The sequence below is a fragment of the Argopecten irradians genome, chromosome 16, assembly GCF_041381155.1.
Source record: "Argopecten irradians isolate NY chromosome 16, Ai_NY, whole genome shotgun sequence".
Classification (NCBI taxonomy): domain Eukaryota; kingdom Metazoa; phylum Mollusca; class Bivalvia; order Pectinida; family Pectinidae; genus Argopecten; species Argopecten irradians.
Window position 1 is genome coordinate 5053858 of NC_091149.1, and position 18081 is coordinate 5071938.

Sequence of the window (18081 nt, forward strand, 5' to 3'; positions counted from 1 at the left end):
CTTCCCTTGCTTGTGAAATTAAATCAAGAGCGAAAAAAATCTGGTTTACCGCAATCAATAAGACAAATATTAATAAAGGTTATTAAATTTGATAAACTTTTTAAAGATATCTTTTTATAATATATAATTTCACCTATCATGAAAAGTAAGATGTTGCAAAATTGTAATTGCAAATTATTATATAGAAATGCCTTTGAAAATAATACAATAACCAAGTCCATGTCATTTAATTAGAATAACAGACATTTATTGTCGACAATTTCTTACTACTTCAAAATATGACAAGAAATGCATATACTAGTATTTATCATTCACCTATGCATCAATTTATTTATCTAGCTCTCTACTTTTCAACTCATTCATTCATTATTCATTCATTCATCGTTCAATCGTTTTCATCATTCATTCATCCCATTTATGTATTCATTCATTCATTCATCGTTCAATCGTTTTCATCATTCATTCATCCCATTTATGTATTCATTCATTCATTAATCATATAGATTCATTCAAATATCCATTCATTCAAACTTCATAATACATTCAATCATCCATTCATTCATCGTTCAATCGTTTTCATCATTCATTCATTCATCCCATTTATTTATTCATTCATCAAATCATATAGATTCATTCAAATATCCATTCATTCATACTTCATAATACATTCAATCATCCATTCATTCATCGTTCAATCGTTTTTATCATTCTTTCTTTCATTTATTTACTATTCTATTTCTAAGTCAGCCAACATCTCATCACTTGTGATACATTTGCACGATAGCATTAAACGAAAAAACGTGCGTTTTCATAACTTGAAATTAATAATTAATTTAAAATGTAATTCTATTTAAACTACGGTAATGTTTATCATACAACATTAACTTTACAAATAGTCAAATACTACCACTATCTTTTAATAATATCAAATATAATGTTGACACAACTTTGTCGAACGATTTGCAGTAACAACAAAATATTGAACAAATGAATGGTTTTGACAATAGGGATTATGTAATATATCAAAAGGAAAAATCATTTATAAGGTTGCTTCTTTTAGCGTGACTTCCGTTTTTTGAAAGACGATTTTTCGTCAGATATGTTATCATCCGGTACATCTAATCTGACCTTTTTCTCTTGCTTGGTTTTTGTTTGACTTTCTAAAATGCTTGTCAACACTCCATTTTGTACAAGCAAAGGAACAGTTTCATCAGCGTCTTCTGGCCGTATTGTTCCATTGTTCCTATTGCTGGGAAATCGCTTTATCCCCTTATGTCCCCCGCGATTTAAAAAGTCTCTCCACAAATGATGAACAAGTTCAATCAACAGAAAAGTATTTGAATGTTTTGAAATTAGTTTTAATATGAACAGGCCATCTCTACGCAAGTATCTCTTTAAAAACCGATTCAATAACTTTGGAAATGCTCTTTTCCCGATATATTGATCTTCATTTTTCAAAAGTAGGTATTTCCGCGCGAAAGTCTTCTGATTCATTGGAACAAATGTCGAAAGAAGACTAAATGTAAAATTACAAAATGCAAGCACAGCTAGGATGGTCAACCAAAACCATAATAATACAAAGAACATTTCGTTGTAATAGTTGACAGGTATAACGCATTGTAGTGTATACCGATGAACATTCGAGATTTGTCTCATTTCAAAATCACAAAGAGTCACTCGGGGGAACCTTGGAGAAAGTTCTTTATGTCCTCCTTCCAGAAAATTAATCACCGCTTCGTAGCCAAAGACATAAAATTTGTGACTGAGGAATTCGTTTAAGAAGAACAAATGCAACAAAACATTAATTGCGTAAAGAAACTTCACGAAAATAGCAAGTGTCACGATATTGTTTCCATGATGGCGTCCAATTCTGATGCAGGATTTCCTCGCAAATATTTCCCGTAGATTTGGACACAGTCCTGCTCTATATAGATGCACACTGTAGCAGTACTTCCCGATATACGTTGCTAAATGTTTCAACGCATTTGCGCGTTCTTTCGGATTCTTCTTGTTCTGGGCGTTGTAGCATATTTCTAGGACCGTCTTGATGGTGATGCCGCACCTGTTGATGTGGTACTTCCAGAACATTCTTGGTAAGTACATGGTGAGGGCCATTAGAAGCAGAATGATCGGTGTCCACTGGTAGTAGGTGATCTCGTATGTGGCTCGCAGTTCGTAATGGGGAGGGATGACATTGGTAAAGGGGATATAGTAAGTATTACTGACCCAGCACACAGCATTTGTATAGTATACCTCGTCCTCTGTGAAATGTTCAGGACACCAACATTGGATAGGGTCTCCTACGTACTCCTCCGTCGTCAGATATGTACTGAAAAAAATGAAATATTCGAAATATCACTTAGGTCCCTTATAATATAGCTGTCTACGGATGTAAGACTATCAAGCATGGAAAGCTCGTAAATGGGTGAAAGATCCGTTGTGTAACTCCTCTTCGTCTTGATACTTTCGGCTAACTATATTTTATCTAACTATGCTTATACAAACTAATATTTACATTTTGCCACTGCGACTCCCATTACTCTAATGATAATCGTGATCTGCATTATGAGCCAATAAATGCAGCCTAGACATGGTGTAGTAATATCTACATAAATGGATGTGAGTCTTGTTTACTGACACCATGTTAGTCCGCGCGGGAAAATTGACATTGTAGTTAAATGAACCATTTTGGTTATGAAGTTTATGAAAAAAATGTCTGGATATTTGACAGTAAACTGAAAAGCTACTAAAAACATTGAAATTTTGTTATCTTTTCAATATTTTATAGTGACTATTTTTTATCACATTGAACTTGGCTGTTGAGGTTAAATGGCTGAAACGGAAAATTCAAATGTTCACTCGCATCTAAATTATGTTTTACGTTGAACTAGAACGTAAAATGTAAATATAACAATTAAAGGATTGTTAGATTGCATTTATTGGAGATATAAATGCAATCTAGATTGCAGAGGGCGCTATTCTATTTATCTGCCACCCAGATTGCATTTATATCTCCAATAAATGCAATCTAACAATCCTTTAATTGTTAATTAATGACTGTTAAAACAAGCCAGATAATGCATAGATGAAATAAAATGTTTCATACCGACTGCTTGAATTTAAAAATGAAATATTTGTAGGGCATTGATGTCCCCTGCCAACATATGAAAACAGGTTTGGACGGAATGGGATGGGATGGGATGGGACTTACAAAAGTATTATAACACTGATCTCATTGCTGGTGTAACACATGAAATAACTGAGAAAATGGCGACAGCTAAATTTACACAGACTAGAGAGATATAAATTTCACCTGAAGAAGAACAGCAACATGATTGTGTAGTGGTGACTGAGTCTGTCAATGTAGTTGTTGTCGTGGACAGTTCTTGGCTCCTCGTAGGCCCCTATAGGCCCCAGGAGGCTGTCAATGCTGTAAGAGAAAAGACATTTGAGCAATGAATCTTATCCATATAAATTTGGAAACCAAACTATATTTACATCTTCCAATTCAAAAAGATGAATTCCAAAGATGTTTGCTCTGTATAGCTCTTAAACGCAGATTTGTGGACATAATGTGAAGTTTTAAAAACTGGTTTATTAACAATACCATTTATCTAAACATTTATTGCCACTTTTGATTTCATTTGTATGATTGTTTATGTTAGCTGACAAAAGTATATGATGCCCACTGCTGCTATACATACTAGGTAACAACAGGCATGATGGGATATCCTTAGATAAGTCCACTGATAGACATCTGGACCTGTAAAAAAAGAAAGTGAAATAATTAATCAAAATGAAAATAATTACATGTATAGATGTAGCAAATAAAATATGTTAAGAAGTAGAATATGCATACAGGTAGAAGTTGAGTTTCATATGGTGGAGAGGCTTCTAGACCTGATATCAAAATAAAGTGAAATGTGTAACTAAATTGAAAAGGACGGCAAACGTATCAAATAATGATATGTATATACATGAACGTAAAAGTGAGTTATCATTTGGTTTTGTTTTATTTTGTCTCCCTATCATGAGCCTGTATTTGTCTCCGGATAGTGATTACTGTCCGAGTCACTGTGAAAGATACTGCCAAATACATTGAGTGGTACCCCTCGTCTGGTCAACATGCATGCCAGTCATCATAAATGGTGAGGGGACATAATCAAGAACCTTTTTCACATGGATGAACACTCACCTTAAGGTTAAAAAAAGGCGTTATCTTGTCCTTAACCTTGTTTTCTTTATAACATTTAAAACAGAGATTTGCTTTAAAACGCAATTGTGTCGATTAAATTTGATAAAAGAAAGAAAGGGTTTGATATTTGTTACCAAACGTTTGATATATTCAAACATAATTGATGTTTTGAGTCATTTGAGATCGAGGATCGAAACAGCTGTATGTTTGAGTGGAAGATCTTTTAAGCTGATAACCTTGACGGACTTGAAGTCCAATAACGGTGACAGACTAATTAGCATGTACTAATTAGGTAATATGTATATCAATACACCGCCATGTTCATTTTTTTCTCTATTACGAAGTGAGGACAGATTAGATCAAATAATCAATATAGGTACTCTGATTAATTGCTATGGGTTCATTAATTAAATATATTGTATATTTCGATTTCATTTTATGACGTTATTATATAAATGTTTCCTTCAAGGTCAGAGTAGACACATGTTGTAAATATAAAGATTTAATTAATGATTGAATAACGTCTTTTAAAAGTCTGTAAAAATCTCAGATCGTCTTATATGATCTAACGGTATAAGTTTTCTGAGTCCTCACAACCAACTTTTGAGGGCTCAAATAGCATTTAATTGCTACCAGGCATAATAAGACGCTATGTATACCAATATGATAATAATATGATTATGAATATACACATAATCAACAACAATTTCAAATCATAATCTGGCTTCATAGAGTCAGTTACATCAGATATATATCCTCCAGTAATATACAAAATATGTTATAATAGTATTTACTGGTAATTGATAACTGTTATTTCAGCATTATTTTTCATTCCTTTTTTATTATTTTTAACAAATGTATTATGATGTGCTTTCTACATTATGCTTTGTTAATCATGTACATATTTATATTTAAGAGACGAAGCAAACATAACCTTTGGAAGTAAAGAGAAAAACAAAGACAAACGTTCAGATTATATATAAAGCAATATAAACCATGAAACTCATGAGTGGATTTGTGGAAGTTTAACCCAATCTGTCCAAAACTGCATTAGGCTATCCTACATTTGACAACATGTTATGTACAAGGCTATACTTTTATGGTAGTGTTCGTTACTTTGAACAAAGATGTCTATTTGAGGGCATGGCCAATAGAATTAAGCGTCACTTATAGAACAAGTAGTTGTAAAGTACATCAAGGAAGCCAGAACCATTAGTTCTGAAATGGAGCACTAAACATGGACGAGAAAATATCTCCGAATGTGAACTGTTAATCTAATCATCTATTAGAATGTATAACAGTATTATAACAAGCTTTTTATCATACATACAAATAACTTTATGCATGTTTGTTATTCTCGATGTTTGTCTAGAAAGTTAAACAATGAATATATGCGATAAAAATGTTTTATAATACAGGTGTCCCTCCATTTCGTTGTGGGGGACTCTGACCCACAGAGCTGGTTTGTCCAGGTAGGCGTTCACGGTAACAAGTATAGTCTTGGCTGTGTAATGGTATCAAAAGAAATCTATTTAACAACCAATGTTATGATATCAGCATGCATAAGGGGTACACATTGTGTATGATAAAACCACAAAATCGCATGTCTTTACAAATTAATGAATAGAGTTATGAAGTATTTACCACAGCGTATACTCGTTAATAAATCATTCACACTCATTCTAAACGGTTTATCATTTATATAAATTTATCTTAACAATGCTAATACCCTGTTTAATGTTGTATGAATAAAGATGTATTCAACATATCTTCACTAAACTATTTAGATGATTGATGAATCATCGATGAAAAATACATTTTCTAAATTATAAAATTCTTGAATAAATACTATTTAATTAGCACTTATGGTTGTATAACCACTTAGTAACCTATTATAATTACTAAATGTCGATGGTTTAAATCTCGTTGGGAATAATATAAAAATTCTAAATTACCGTCCACAAAACCTCTCTAATGTGTTACCTTTGCGTCATTAGGGATGCCTCGGTATGGTTTTATTTTGCTAAATGTCCGAATATCAACAAAATGACTCTTAAGAACAGTCATAAAATTGCATACAACATGGTGAGAATTACTTTCGTTTGATTCTTTTTTGTCTTTGAAATATATCGGTAAATAACAAATAAAACTCAGCAAGAGAAACCAGAGGGAGTAAAGTGACATCCGTCTTTTCAATCATAACAAATTCTTTATCATAAAATATAGTTTAAATATCATATCAGGAACTTTTCGTAGGCTTGCATTTTTTTTTAAACAAAAATATTTGGGTTAAAAATGAGGGACCAATGACATCACCTTAGCTAACACCTTTAAATAATTGATACATTGGTTGATTGTTTGATTATATTAACGTCCTATTAGCTGCTAAGGTCATGAAGGACGCCTCCCGTGGGTACGATATTTTGAGAGCGTTTTGGGAGACTGCAGTATGTTTCTGTTATGTCTCTTTGCGATTGCTTAACTTGCACTTTTAATAGTGTTGGATCAATGATTAGCGGAAATTGTTGACTTCTGATATAAGATTTGTGAACAAATTAAAATGACTTAGTACTTACAGTGACCTTTAATTATTAGGGTTAAAAAATGTTGTTATGTCATAATCTGAATAAGTGTTGCTTAAAATGTTATCAAACGTGTGAGTTAATTAAAATATATTATAAATGTAAATGAATACTCAAGGTTGGTTTGGATATTTTTTCCTTTTCAAACCAAATTTCAAGCGACAATTTACTTTGTATCTAAAGTGAAAATAGAAGACTGATATAATTTGCTATGATACCATAGATAGTCATTGTTTTCTTAATAATACAATTAAAATGTGTCCAGCTTCCTGTGATTTAAGCCTCTTACCTCCAAGTTGAAGATTCCTTATTTCATGAAGGTACCATCATACATCTTTGTGTTGTCGTCTTCCACCGTTTGCTTTTCATTACTTACAAACAAACATCATATAATTATAAATTCACTGGTGCCAGTATTGCTTCGACCGAGTTGCAAGATGGCGGCCATCACACTAAGTTTATTTAAAGTTCATACCTACGTTCTCGCTAATGATGATATATACATCTGCCGCTAGACCTAATCCATTGTGATACCTGGCTTTGTCTAAGACGCCAGATGGTGTAGGGTTGCTTCGTATTACCAAAGATTGACACGCGTGAGAAGTTCATCATTGTTCAAGTTCGGAACTTATTAGTATTACGGTCGGCATTTTATTAACCTTTTGAACTTAAGCAATATTCGAAGGTAGATGAATCGATGAGATCACTATGACAAGCTTGATTTGTTTAATGAATATTTTTTTTCAAAACATATTTTTTTATTTTTTTTTTATCATAAGAAATAAAGATATCTTTTGTTTCAAAGATCAGTATTTGAATCTATTTTTTGTATGGAATAGTTACGTTTGGAAATATAATGTATTCAAATGTGTTTTTATCTAAATAACCGACAAAATTAAATAATACCAAAGTATACCAAAGGCATGCAGTGCAATACGATAAAATGCTATGACATTTAATAATTCGTTAAGTTTTTAAAATACCCATCTTCTAAAAAGTCACTATTGAATAATTCATAATAATTGTTTAATATTTTAGGTCAATAATCGGCCACATTAAAAATGTCAGTAAAAGCGATACAAACGAATGTACGATATATAATCAAAAAATGATTCTCGTGTTAAGATAACCAGTTACATGCATATACGGAAAAAAACAGACTCTAACTTAAGATTATTTAACTTTGAAATTTTATATTTTGAATATAGTGGATGAGTTCATTACTTCATAATGCAAAAGTACATATACTTGTATAGTAATATTGAAAAAGAATACAATGCCCAATGAAAACCTTTTAATTGCCTGTTAATTGGTTTACGTGGGGATAAGTATTTCGTTAAGACATTTAATATTTATCAACTTGACACAATAACAGTGGTGTTAGAGTTGAGGCGTGTATATAGCGTGCTGTTTGTAATTAAGTATCTGCTATATTCCTAAAGTTGATTTATTATTAATTGTTAGACGATTGCAACGTTGAAACAATACAGACTGTGATTTTAAGGATTTTTTCTTGGTTTGAAACGTTGTTTAGATGTCGAAAAGAACCATATTTGTCAAAATATGTATTTTTCATAGGAAGTTAAGCACACTATTTTTATCAACATTATAGCTAAATCTGCATCGATAAATTCAAGTTAACTGACAATAATTCTCAAATCACGATGTCCATGAATTTTGCAGCTTTCACCCGAAGTGCTTTGCATTACTTAATATAGGAAAAATCTAACATGACACGGCGATAATATCATAAAACAGTCTCAGATCTAAAAGTTTAGACTTAGCAAATCACAGACGACGTTACAAGTAATCGCGTAATTTCTATTGGCTAAACAAAAAATAGGTCTAAGACAGTTTCATGATCCTGGGGTCAGGATGTTCTTTTTATGAATAAATACCTTCCGAAGAGATACTGTGTCACAATATTATTATACAATATAAGAATATATTTTAAATAAAACGTTTGGTATCAAAACATTTCACCTTCTAAAAATGGTTTTCAGTTTAGACAGCCAATCACAGCTGACGTAACAAAAAGTTACGCAATATTTCAAATAATTCAAAGCAAAAAAGATTGGGTTTAAGACAGTTTCATGATGCTGTGGCAAATAGTTTTTTTTAAATAACCAATATATAAATCAATAGCTTTCAAAGATATACTGTGTCAAAATAATTTGATGTGAGTAATTTTTAATTTGTTTTGAATTAACAGGTTTGTATCAAAATATTTCACATTCTATAAAGATATTAAATCAAGAATAACAATTCATATTAATACTCGGTCGAAATTAAACATTGTTATCAAAAACAATCGAAACATCACACACTGCTTCCGTGTTCAGATGACAAGAAACACGCATGCGCAACAATTGTTATGTTTCATTTATTCGGAAGCATTTAAGTTTGGAAATATGAGTAAACAAGTGACGGAGTTAATTACTATATATTTTAAATGATAGACGCCCTTTAAATTCATATACGGTAATTCTGAAAAGGAATATAACCGCTATCAATTCAACTTTAATTGCCTGTTAATTGGTCATTGTTGAGATAAGCATTTTATATCCTCATTAAGACATTATATATTTATCATCTTGACACAAGTATAGAAGGAAATTTAATTGAGTCATGCGGATAATTTGCTTCTACATAAAAGAGTTTGTAACATTTCTTTCTTCGTGTGTTTTGTTCTGATATAATTATAGTTTCGTGATTTAAATGGTATGAATAGGTTTGTCGTTAGAATAATTGATACGTAATATACGTACCTGTACAAATGTACATTACGCTGAACTTTTCATATTGTTTTTTTTTTATTTAAACATATTTTATTGTGTAATTTGTATATACAATGGGATTGGACACAAGTTTTCCAACTTATATGAAGCTCTCTCCCTACAGAATTATAATTAATTATATGACAAAGAACTCAAAAATGGCAAAAATATACATATTTACATATTTACAAGATTTTAGAGAGAGAGAGAGATAGGGGGGGGGAGAAAGAGAGAGAGAAAATTTGTTTTAACATAATAGATTTCTTAATCTATTGATATGTATTTGTAATCACTCCCGATGCTGACGACCGAAGTTGTACTGATCGCTGTTCTTGTCACGCTTCTTTCATATTTAAACGGGTGATTAAAAGCTGCCGAAGATATAGAAAGCTTTTAGTCGTTTTGCAGGACTTTAAAATGACATGAAGGACCAAATACTTGTCTTATGGAGTCTTCTATGATATTTCTCTCATACCTACATATCTTATTGTTGTTAAGTATTGCTGAAAATTGGATAAAATGGCTTAAATTGAAATTTCATTTTCAATTCAGCTCATTAATATCAATACTGACTTACTTAACTTTATATGTATGACCGGACTTGCTGCAGTGTTATTCTAAAAAAAGTTTGCTTAAAATGTATTTCAATGATTTCTTAAGTTTTTCTGTCATCGCCACCAAATTGAATGAAACATTTTGAGAGCACCTGATCATTAAAGACATGTGCACATCATGCTGAATTCATTATTAAAATGTTTTCTGCCTAATGAGATAACATGTTATTGCATCACTAAATTCAATGATAATGGCAGTGTGAATCTACTGGTATTGGCTTTTTTTTTTTTTTTTTTTTTTTTGGGGGGGGGGGGGGTCTTTATAAATGTTTTAGTTGCTTTTAATAGCAGATTTTCAATTAACCTCAGCTTAATCGTGTTCACAATTGTAGAAAATAAATTGCTGTCGTGCATTTTGACACATTTCCCCCCGCTGAAAACATTGCTAAAAGTGCACAAGCATGGAAGCTTTGCTCGGTTTTAATAAAAGGTTCCTTCTATCGTTTGATTGTATCCTTTGCTGTTTTATTTGTAGCATTACAATATATACAGTTTTGCGCTACACCGAACACAAATGTAAACTAAATATTTAAACGTACTCACATAAATTTTCTAAATCCTTTAATTAAGATGTATTTGAAAATCGTCATTAATCATGTTTTACATTGCTATCTTTTATCGTATTTAGTTACAGGTATGTGTTAATGAATGGTATCAGGACTATAAACGTAGATCGTAAACGTCTTGTCGTGTCGAGCTGGGTAGGATAGTGGACTGGTATATCTGAGTCAACAAAGATAGCTAATAGCTACGTCATTGATATATGGGGGTATCGGATGTCGTCGATCACTTGATTACCTCCCCTATACAGAGCTTAACTTATCTATATATTGTATCGGTGTAATATGAAATGATTATTTAAATTTATCGAAAATATTCAACGATTTAATTTTGTAAAGATTAGTTTTCTTGTCCTTGTATCACCAGAACTAGAAATTTGATCTCACTTAATTGATGATTGAAACCCTATAGAAAAGAAAACGAATACTGTGGACCTATGATAGTCACGAATTTAAACCATAATATTGACAAGTATGAGTGAAAGACGTCAGTTTTCATACTACGTCGGTCTTGTAACATATAAATTAACATCTACGAAATGATGTATTTGCAAATAAATTAGACCAAGTAAGCATGCGAAATAATGTTTTTGATGAAACAACTATTTCATTCAGGTCTGTGTTTAGATACTAGCAACAATCTAATGTCCTCTAAAAAGCCACTTGTTTTTGCGTTTGACATGGAAACCAGATGTCGACAGTGTGTTTTGACACTAGTAACATGCCAATGTTCTATTAGATAATTTTTCGATTATTTTTGCCTTTGACATAGAAACCAGTGTGTTGACCAATGTCATAATGTGAACAATCTAATTAAAATTAGAGTTGTAATTCCGCTCCATTACGATGCCCTACATTATCGTGGAAAAGCATAACTACAAGTCTTATTTTTATTAAGTTGTAATATTAACAAAATACACTATCCAGCGGGCGAAGTTTGTGTTTAAAACTTTTGAACAGACGATTGGTTGAACTTATGAGGTCATGAGTAACTTAAGATATCTTTAAACAGTATGTCAATATTGATACCCCTGCTAGTATAATTGTATAGACCTTGGCTGGTGCGTGGGTATAACCGTTGTACAAATAGTATAGGTGAAGTATAGACGTAAATATAGATGTCCCTACTTCGTGACAAGTCATGTCTTACAAACTTGAGCTCCAGTAGTGGTAACGATGGCCCGACAAATTACCAGTAGCCTTACACCTCAGCGTACACATAGTGGTAGCTTCGCGCGATGGGGAATTTCCCTTTAAGTCAGTCGGTAGAATAACAGTCCAGTAAGCCCAGGGTCGCGGGTTTAAGTCTGTGGTATGATATGAATTTCTGTAATAGTATTGATATCCATATATAAATGTATAAACTGCATTCTGTATTTGTATATTAAAAAGTTATCTGCCCTTGCGGGTCGGTATTGATTTCACACGTCATGTTTTGTGAGTATAACGTCATACTTTTAGGGGAAAAACGTCGGAAATTGCGCCCACAAAATTATTACGTCACAATGGATACCTACCCGTAAGGGAGCTAACTCTGTAAAATGCAAAGACGCAATAAGCTCCAAACAAGCACACCATTTGCGACAAGGAGAATTAAGATGTTTGTTGAATGAAAAGTGAGACAGTCGGTCGCTTTGCCTGCCATGTTGTTGGGATTTCACATGGTTATAAATAATCTGTTCATTTTGATTGGCTGGTCAAAACGATTTACTATTTTTTGTTTCGGAAAGGTAGCCTAGTGGCCCTTTCATGAATGTCATAAAGTTGATTATCTTTTACGTTGAATTCTAAAACATTTAAATTATCATTCTTCAAAAGTGAATTGTCATAAGAACTATGGCAGCTAACTGTGAACAGAACAATTCGTCAAGCTTTCCTATTATTGCTTCCTAATAAATAATGCTGTGTGGTAGCCTTCTTAGCTTTTTGTGAAGCTAATACTTGTCAAGATTTAGTTTTACTATTGAACAAGACAGTTTGTGATAATGTTTGTACGTTATATACATTTTGTTAATTTACAAGTAGAGCAGTATGTGTGTTTTTTCTTATATACATTTTTATATTCATCTCCGACTGTTTATTTTGCTCCCTCAGATAAATGCCAGTGTATAATATGAGGTAATTTTCACAAAAGAGAATAATCTCCAGGTGACGGAGTAAAATCTCACCTGAGGTATAACTTTTCACACCTGTATAAACAAACAATCCAACACAGATTACAAGTGTTTGTATAACATACTTGGCTTTAAACAGCGATATCTCATGGTAAATCCCCTTCAAGGAATCTTACGTAAAATAAAATCTCGGTACTAATATTTGTATTATTAAAATTCTAAGTTAAATAGGGACACCCTGTGTTGATCTACAAATACAAGTTACTTAAATGGGTGTAAGACTTATGGCCCAATTCAATATGTACGATATGTTATATTCAATATAAGATCATGAAGATACAAAGAGGTATCTTTTCCTACTGATAATTTTCTGTAGATTTATGAAAGTTGGCTTATTTGTTATGTGTAGTGATCTCAGTATAATGGTATATCTGGTAATTATAATACAACTATAACTATAATTACATTGTCAAAAATATCATTTTGTAATATTTTTGTTGTACATGTAATACTGAATATAAACTTGATCTTCTCATGGATATAATTTCGCATTTTTATGCCTGACGAAGTTTTCATTTCCATTGAATTCCGCGAATGCAGTTGAATATCGTTTTTTACCTCTTTGCACAAATTTTAATAAGCCGCTAAATATGTAAACGCTTAATCTCACGCGATATTAAGTTATTTTACAGATTCATTTACTGCCTACTAATAATACTAACATGAATAAAAATTGCTTTCAAATATTGTTAATGTAGTTTGTCTTTTGAAGTTTTTAAATCAATTATCAATATACTCAATTATTTTTAATTTCTCGAAACCAGAGGGGGTCTGTTAGGTACCACGATACTGTGGCATTCCATATTGTCTAATTAGTCCTCATGCTAATTATACAGCTATAATCACTACTTAAGCTCTGTGTCAGCTGTAACTGTATACTCTAACATTGAAATTGGATATCATTTACGACCTTTTATATTGTATGATAAGTAGTTCTTTTGGTACACGATATAATTCTTTGGCATAATTATTCAATTCTATTCCATACATATATCAACACACATTCAGCGATACTGTTAATCAATTTATATTCGCTGGTGATTCAATTTCGCGGACGATAGGAGATCGCGAACGTAAATCCTAGCCATTATAATAAGTTGGTTTATCATACTTTTATCATTATTAACTAAGACTTTTTATTTTACATATTTCACATTAAGATCATTGTTATTGTCATTTTAAATATCAAGCATAGTCATATAGTAAAAATAAGCATACCTAAGACTCCCTTCCCTCTCTGATAATTGAAATGATGAACCACTAAGATATATAAATGTAGATTGGATTTTGATATTGGAAAATGTGGTTTAAATTACCTTAATAATAAATATATTTCGTCAGATCTTTTATTAATTGTCGATTATATTTTATTATCTTGGAAATTATTAAATTTGCATAATGCATACTAAACATAGGACAACACTATCAAAAGGGCAACTGTTCCACTATTGTAAATACGGCATTCTCCCAAAACAGGCACGCACATTACAGACACAACACATCGCATAGAAGGCCGTATTTAAATGACCCTGCCTGTTAATAGGACAACCACATAAAATGTGCATTTCTTTGTGAGATTCGTATGTGTTAAAGAGGTCCATATTATTTATTGGTGTGAATTCACTACCCAAGGTTAAATGCGTTATAAATATCATATGACAAAGGAGATAAATATGATATACGATAGCAAAACAAAATAAAAGAAAATTTATGATTGGTGTTATTGGCCTAGTCTGGAATGAACGCATGACGTAAGATTGTGACATGCTATTTTATATACCATGTAGGTGGGTATGTAATATAAGACTCTTTCATACGTGGATATGAAGGATAAGGATATTCTACTCGAGGGTCACAAAATGTAGTAAAACCCTGCCGAGGGTTTTGCAACATTTTGTGATTTCGAGGGTAGAATATCCATATCCTTCATATCCACTTATGAAAGAGTATTTTTCTTTCATGAAAGAGTATTTTTCTTTCATACCTCGATGTTTTATTGCAATTTTACAGCTATAATATCCCGCCATTTTGAAATAAATTCGAAGAAATCGACCACTGGAAGTCAATTTTCCATACATGAAAAATTACGTGATATTTTCATAACAAATTCCGTTGTTTTATAGTAAAACCAGTCATATTTGTGTAAAAAGTGAAAAAAATTTACGGGGATATAGAGATGTTGTTGACGCTGTGACGTCACGAGGCTTTATTGCATGGGTAGCCGTGCAATACAGCCTCAGGAGACATGGGCGTATTGCCCTGGACCAGCCAGTATTACACCCATAGGTATGAAAGAAATATATATATATATATCGATCTATGTCTTATATCAAATTCCTGAAGTGTATACTACAATAAATACCAGTAATACGATTGGAATGTACTGATCAGACTTATATTTATATGTATGCACATATTAAGCACCGTGGGCGTACTGGTCTTTATGCTCGCCCACAAGAAATACAACTTCTAGTTGGTACATGTAATGGTTTTACGAAATTCAGGCTTAAATTTACAAAATGTCATATTGAGGGGGTCGTGATTTAAATTCTATTAAATGCACATTTAAAAGTCTGTAGATAATGATTGACATTGAAGATATACGATTTCAAAGGTCTTGAAACGTTGAATTACTTTGTGAAAAATAATGAATTATAGCTTGAAGGTCATTTTATCTTGTCTGTCTAACGTAAATTAAACGAGACTATAGATAGACTTTGGTTCGAGGGTATTATGTGTCATGTTTTGATTCTAAATTTAATATAATATAAACACATTCGAAAGGTAAAATTAAAACTAATATTGAATTAATTTATTTTTCCAAACAGAATAAAATGAAAAATACATAATGTTTTCTAAACTAACATGCATTTTGCAATGTTATACCAATTCGTCATATTTGTTATGTTTGTATTTTGCTTAGGTAGTCCTCGGAGATTCACAGAATCGAATGAGTGGATATTGACTACCGAACGTTTAACTGGAAATAGTGCAAAACAAATGCAGAATCACGTTAAGTCCGCTAAACCTGCCTTTATGATTAGGTTGGGTTTTTTAAATAAAAAGTAATATAAATGAATAAAAATAAAACATATAATGTATATTAGACAGGAAAAAGAAAGAAAGATATTAATTCGCGGAGATCAGCTTTCATGAATTTACTTTGATTGCGATATCCGCGAAAGTTTGCTGTGTTCAAGTAAATTCACGCGAATTTAAATACCCCTGAATAAAAGAGATTGAATAAAACGAAAGATATTTTATATGTTTTAATACTGTCGTTTTAAGAACTGACAAAACCCGAACAGTATTTTCCGCGATACTTAAGTATCAAAAGAGAAACCAGGGAATCATCTCATGGAAAAATTAACAATTTTCAGTACTTTTTACTTTCTTAGAATCACATTTATAAAATATTTTTTATGATTATGCTTAAGTGGGAATATATCTCATAGCCTGTTAACTGTGATATGATAATATGTTAAAAGATAATACAGAGGCATGTTTTGTAATGCCTAAAACGTCATGACATTGAAATGAATAAGGACACGTGTAAATTAATAGTAGAAGAATATTTACGTCGTTGGGTGTTTGTGTCTTCACTTTTGTCGCATAATACTTGCAATGAAATCATGTTTGTGGTTGTAGGACACCATGTCTTACTTACAAATTAGAAAGACTCTTATGAGACATCGCAATATCATATTGTCAGAGAAAAGTACTTTAAACCACAGAGAGAGACGTTCAAAGAATGGTATAAATCGGCACAGCAGACACACGGAATGACGTTAGCAAATTACCGGATACTCAGCATTGGTATGAAAGCATTTGTATTACGATCCATCGTACCATCAACATCCTCTTCAGTAACAAAACCACCGCCCAGTAAAAGAGCACAACGGTATTGATATCAATAGAGATATTCACGGACGCGTTTTACATCATTTCTCTTTCGCTATTTAATTACGGTTGTAAGATGATAGAGTTAATCGTTCTGTGAGGGAAACATTCACCATTAACCCCCTTTTTAGATCCTTAATATATGGAGTGTAGATGTGTCTGACATTGTGTGTAGAAGGCGACCATCCCCCGCACTAGAGAGCATGGAGAATTACAAATAATTAGGACTCATTACAAGGGAATGCTCTATAACACAGGAAAAGTACAATTAGTAAGATTTTGTACAGCCAAAGGTTACATAAATTTATAAGAGGTAAAGAAAGGGGAACACATAATAGCTAACAAATTTGTCTAAGGCCTACTACCTTTTCTAAACGGCTTTTGATTTTAGTAGTAATGAGAACGTTTGATAAGATATTAGCTTAACGATAATATCACATTAATCATCATCTTCGGAACCGTTTAATTAAAATATTTTAAATGTTAATTACCTTATATAATTAGCTGATCATCACCGTAACAGACGGCAAAACAGCGAAATTTATCTTCACTGTTAACCTAGATTACGCAAGGAAACTTGCATTTATTTGTTGTAACCTTAAATTAGGTCATCGATATCAATCATTCTTATGCTGTTATTGATTTGAAATACATCTGTAAAATACACATTCTCAACATTGTTCCGACACTCTAGAACTAGTTCGAGTCGTTTATGCTTGATTAGACTTACTTATTATCTGTTGCCCAAATGCCCTTATAATATTATGCATGCATTACTTCTGGTTTTAACGAGAATCTTTGATTGCGACCTTGGAATGTAATTCACCAATCGAAAATGATTGAATAAATTGTATGCAATGCTTAGTCTTGATTTAAGCATCATTTAATAAATATGTAATTTTGACCATGTGAAAAGGTCCGCGAAATTATGGACCCCGTCAACTTAAGCACTCTACAGTATATAATAAATTTCGATGTTGAGTTTCCTAAAACGGTGATAGAGACATTACCAATTAACGTCTGAAGCTGTCATTAAAGTAACAGCTTTTCCAACGTAAAATAAGAGATATAAAACTCAAACCGCCTCCGATTTAGAAAAGTTATTTTAAGACTCCTATGTCATTTCGAGAAACCTTTTGTGTTTTACACGAGCTGCAGGGGTCGTATTAAAACAATGTGTGGGAATAATAAGGGATTAATATTGATTGAACTGAATATTCATGTAGGATATTTTATCTAAAACAATAGAAATTTGTGCGATCCTGCACGTACCAACATG

At 32.1% G+C, this 18081-nt stretch overlaps 1 protein-coding gene across 1 annotated transcript; it reads right to left on the reverse strand.

Annotated features, from left to right (window-relative positions):
* Positions 1–427: 427 nt before the first annotated feature.
* LOC138311060 (innexin unc-9-like) lies at positions 428–7538 on the reverse strand. Its single transcript, XM_069252489.1, has 4 exons — positions 7067–7538; positions 3705–3763; positions 3314–3430; positions 428–2329 (listed from the first exon to the last, which is right to left on the reverse strand). The coding sequence occupies exons 2-4, from the start codon at positions 3719–3721 to the stop codon at positions 1057–1059; spliced, it is 1407 nt and encodes a 468-aa protein (XP_069108590.1). The 5' UTR covers positions 3722–3763; positions 7067–7538; the 3' UTR covers positions 428–1056.
* Between the last annotated feature and the right edge of the window lie 10543 nt (positions 7539–18081).

Excerpts from the sequence above, each read along its gene's own strand:
- LOC138311060 (XM_069252489.1), bottom strand. Across the intron at positions 2,330-3,313 it reads ATGTTGCTGTTCTTCTTCAG|TACATATCTGACGACGGAGG; the intron begins GTGAAATTTATA and ends CATTTTTTTCAG.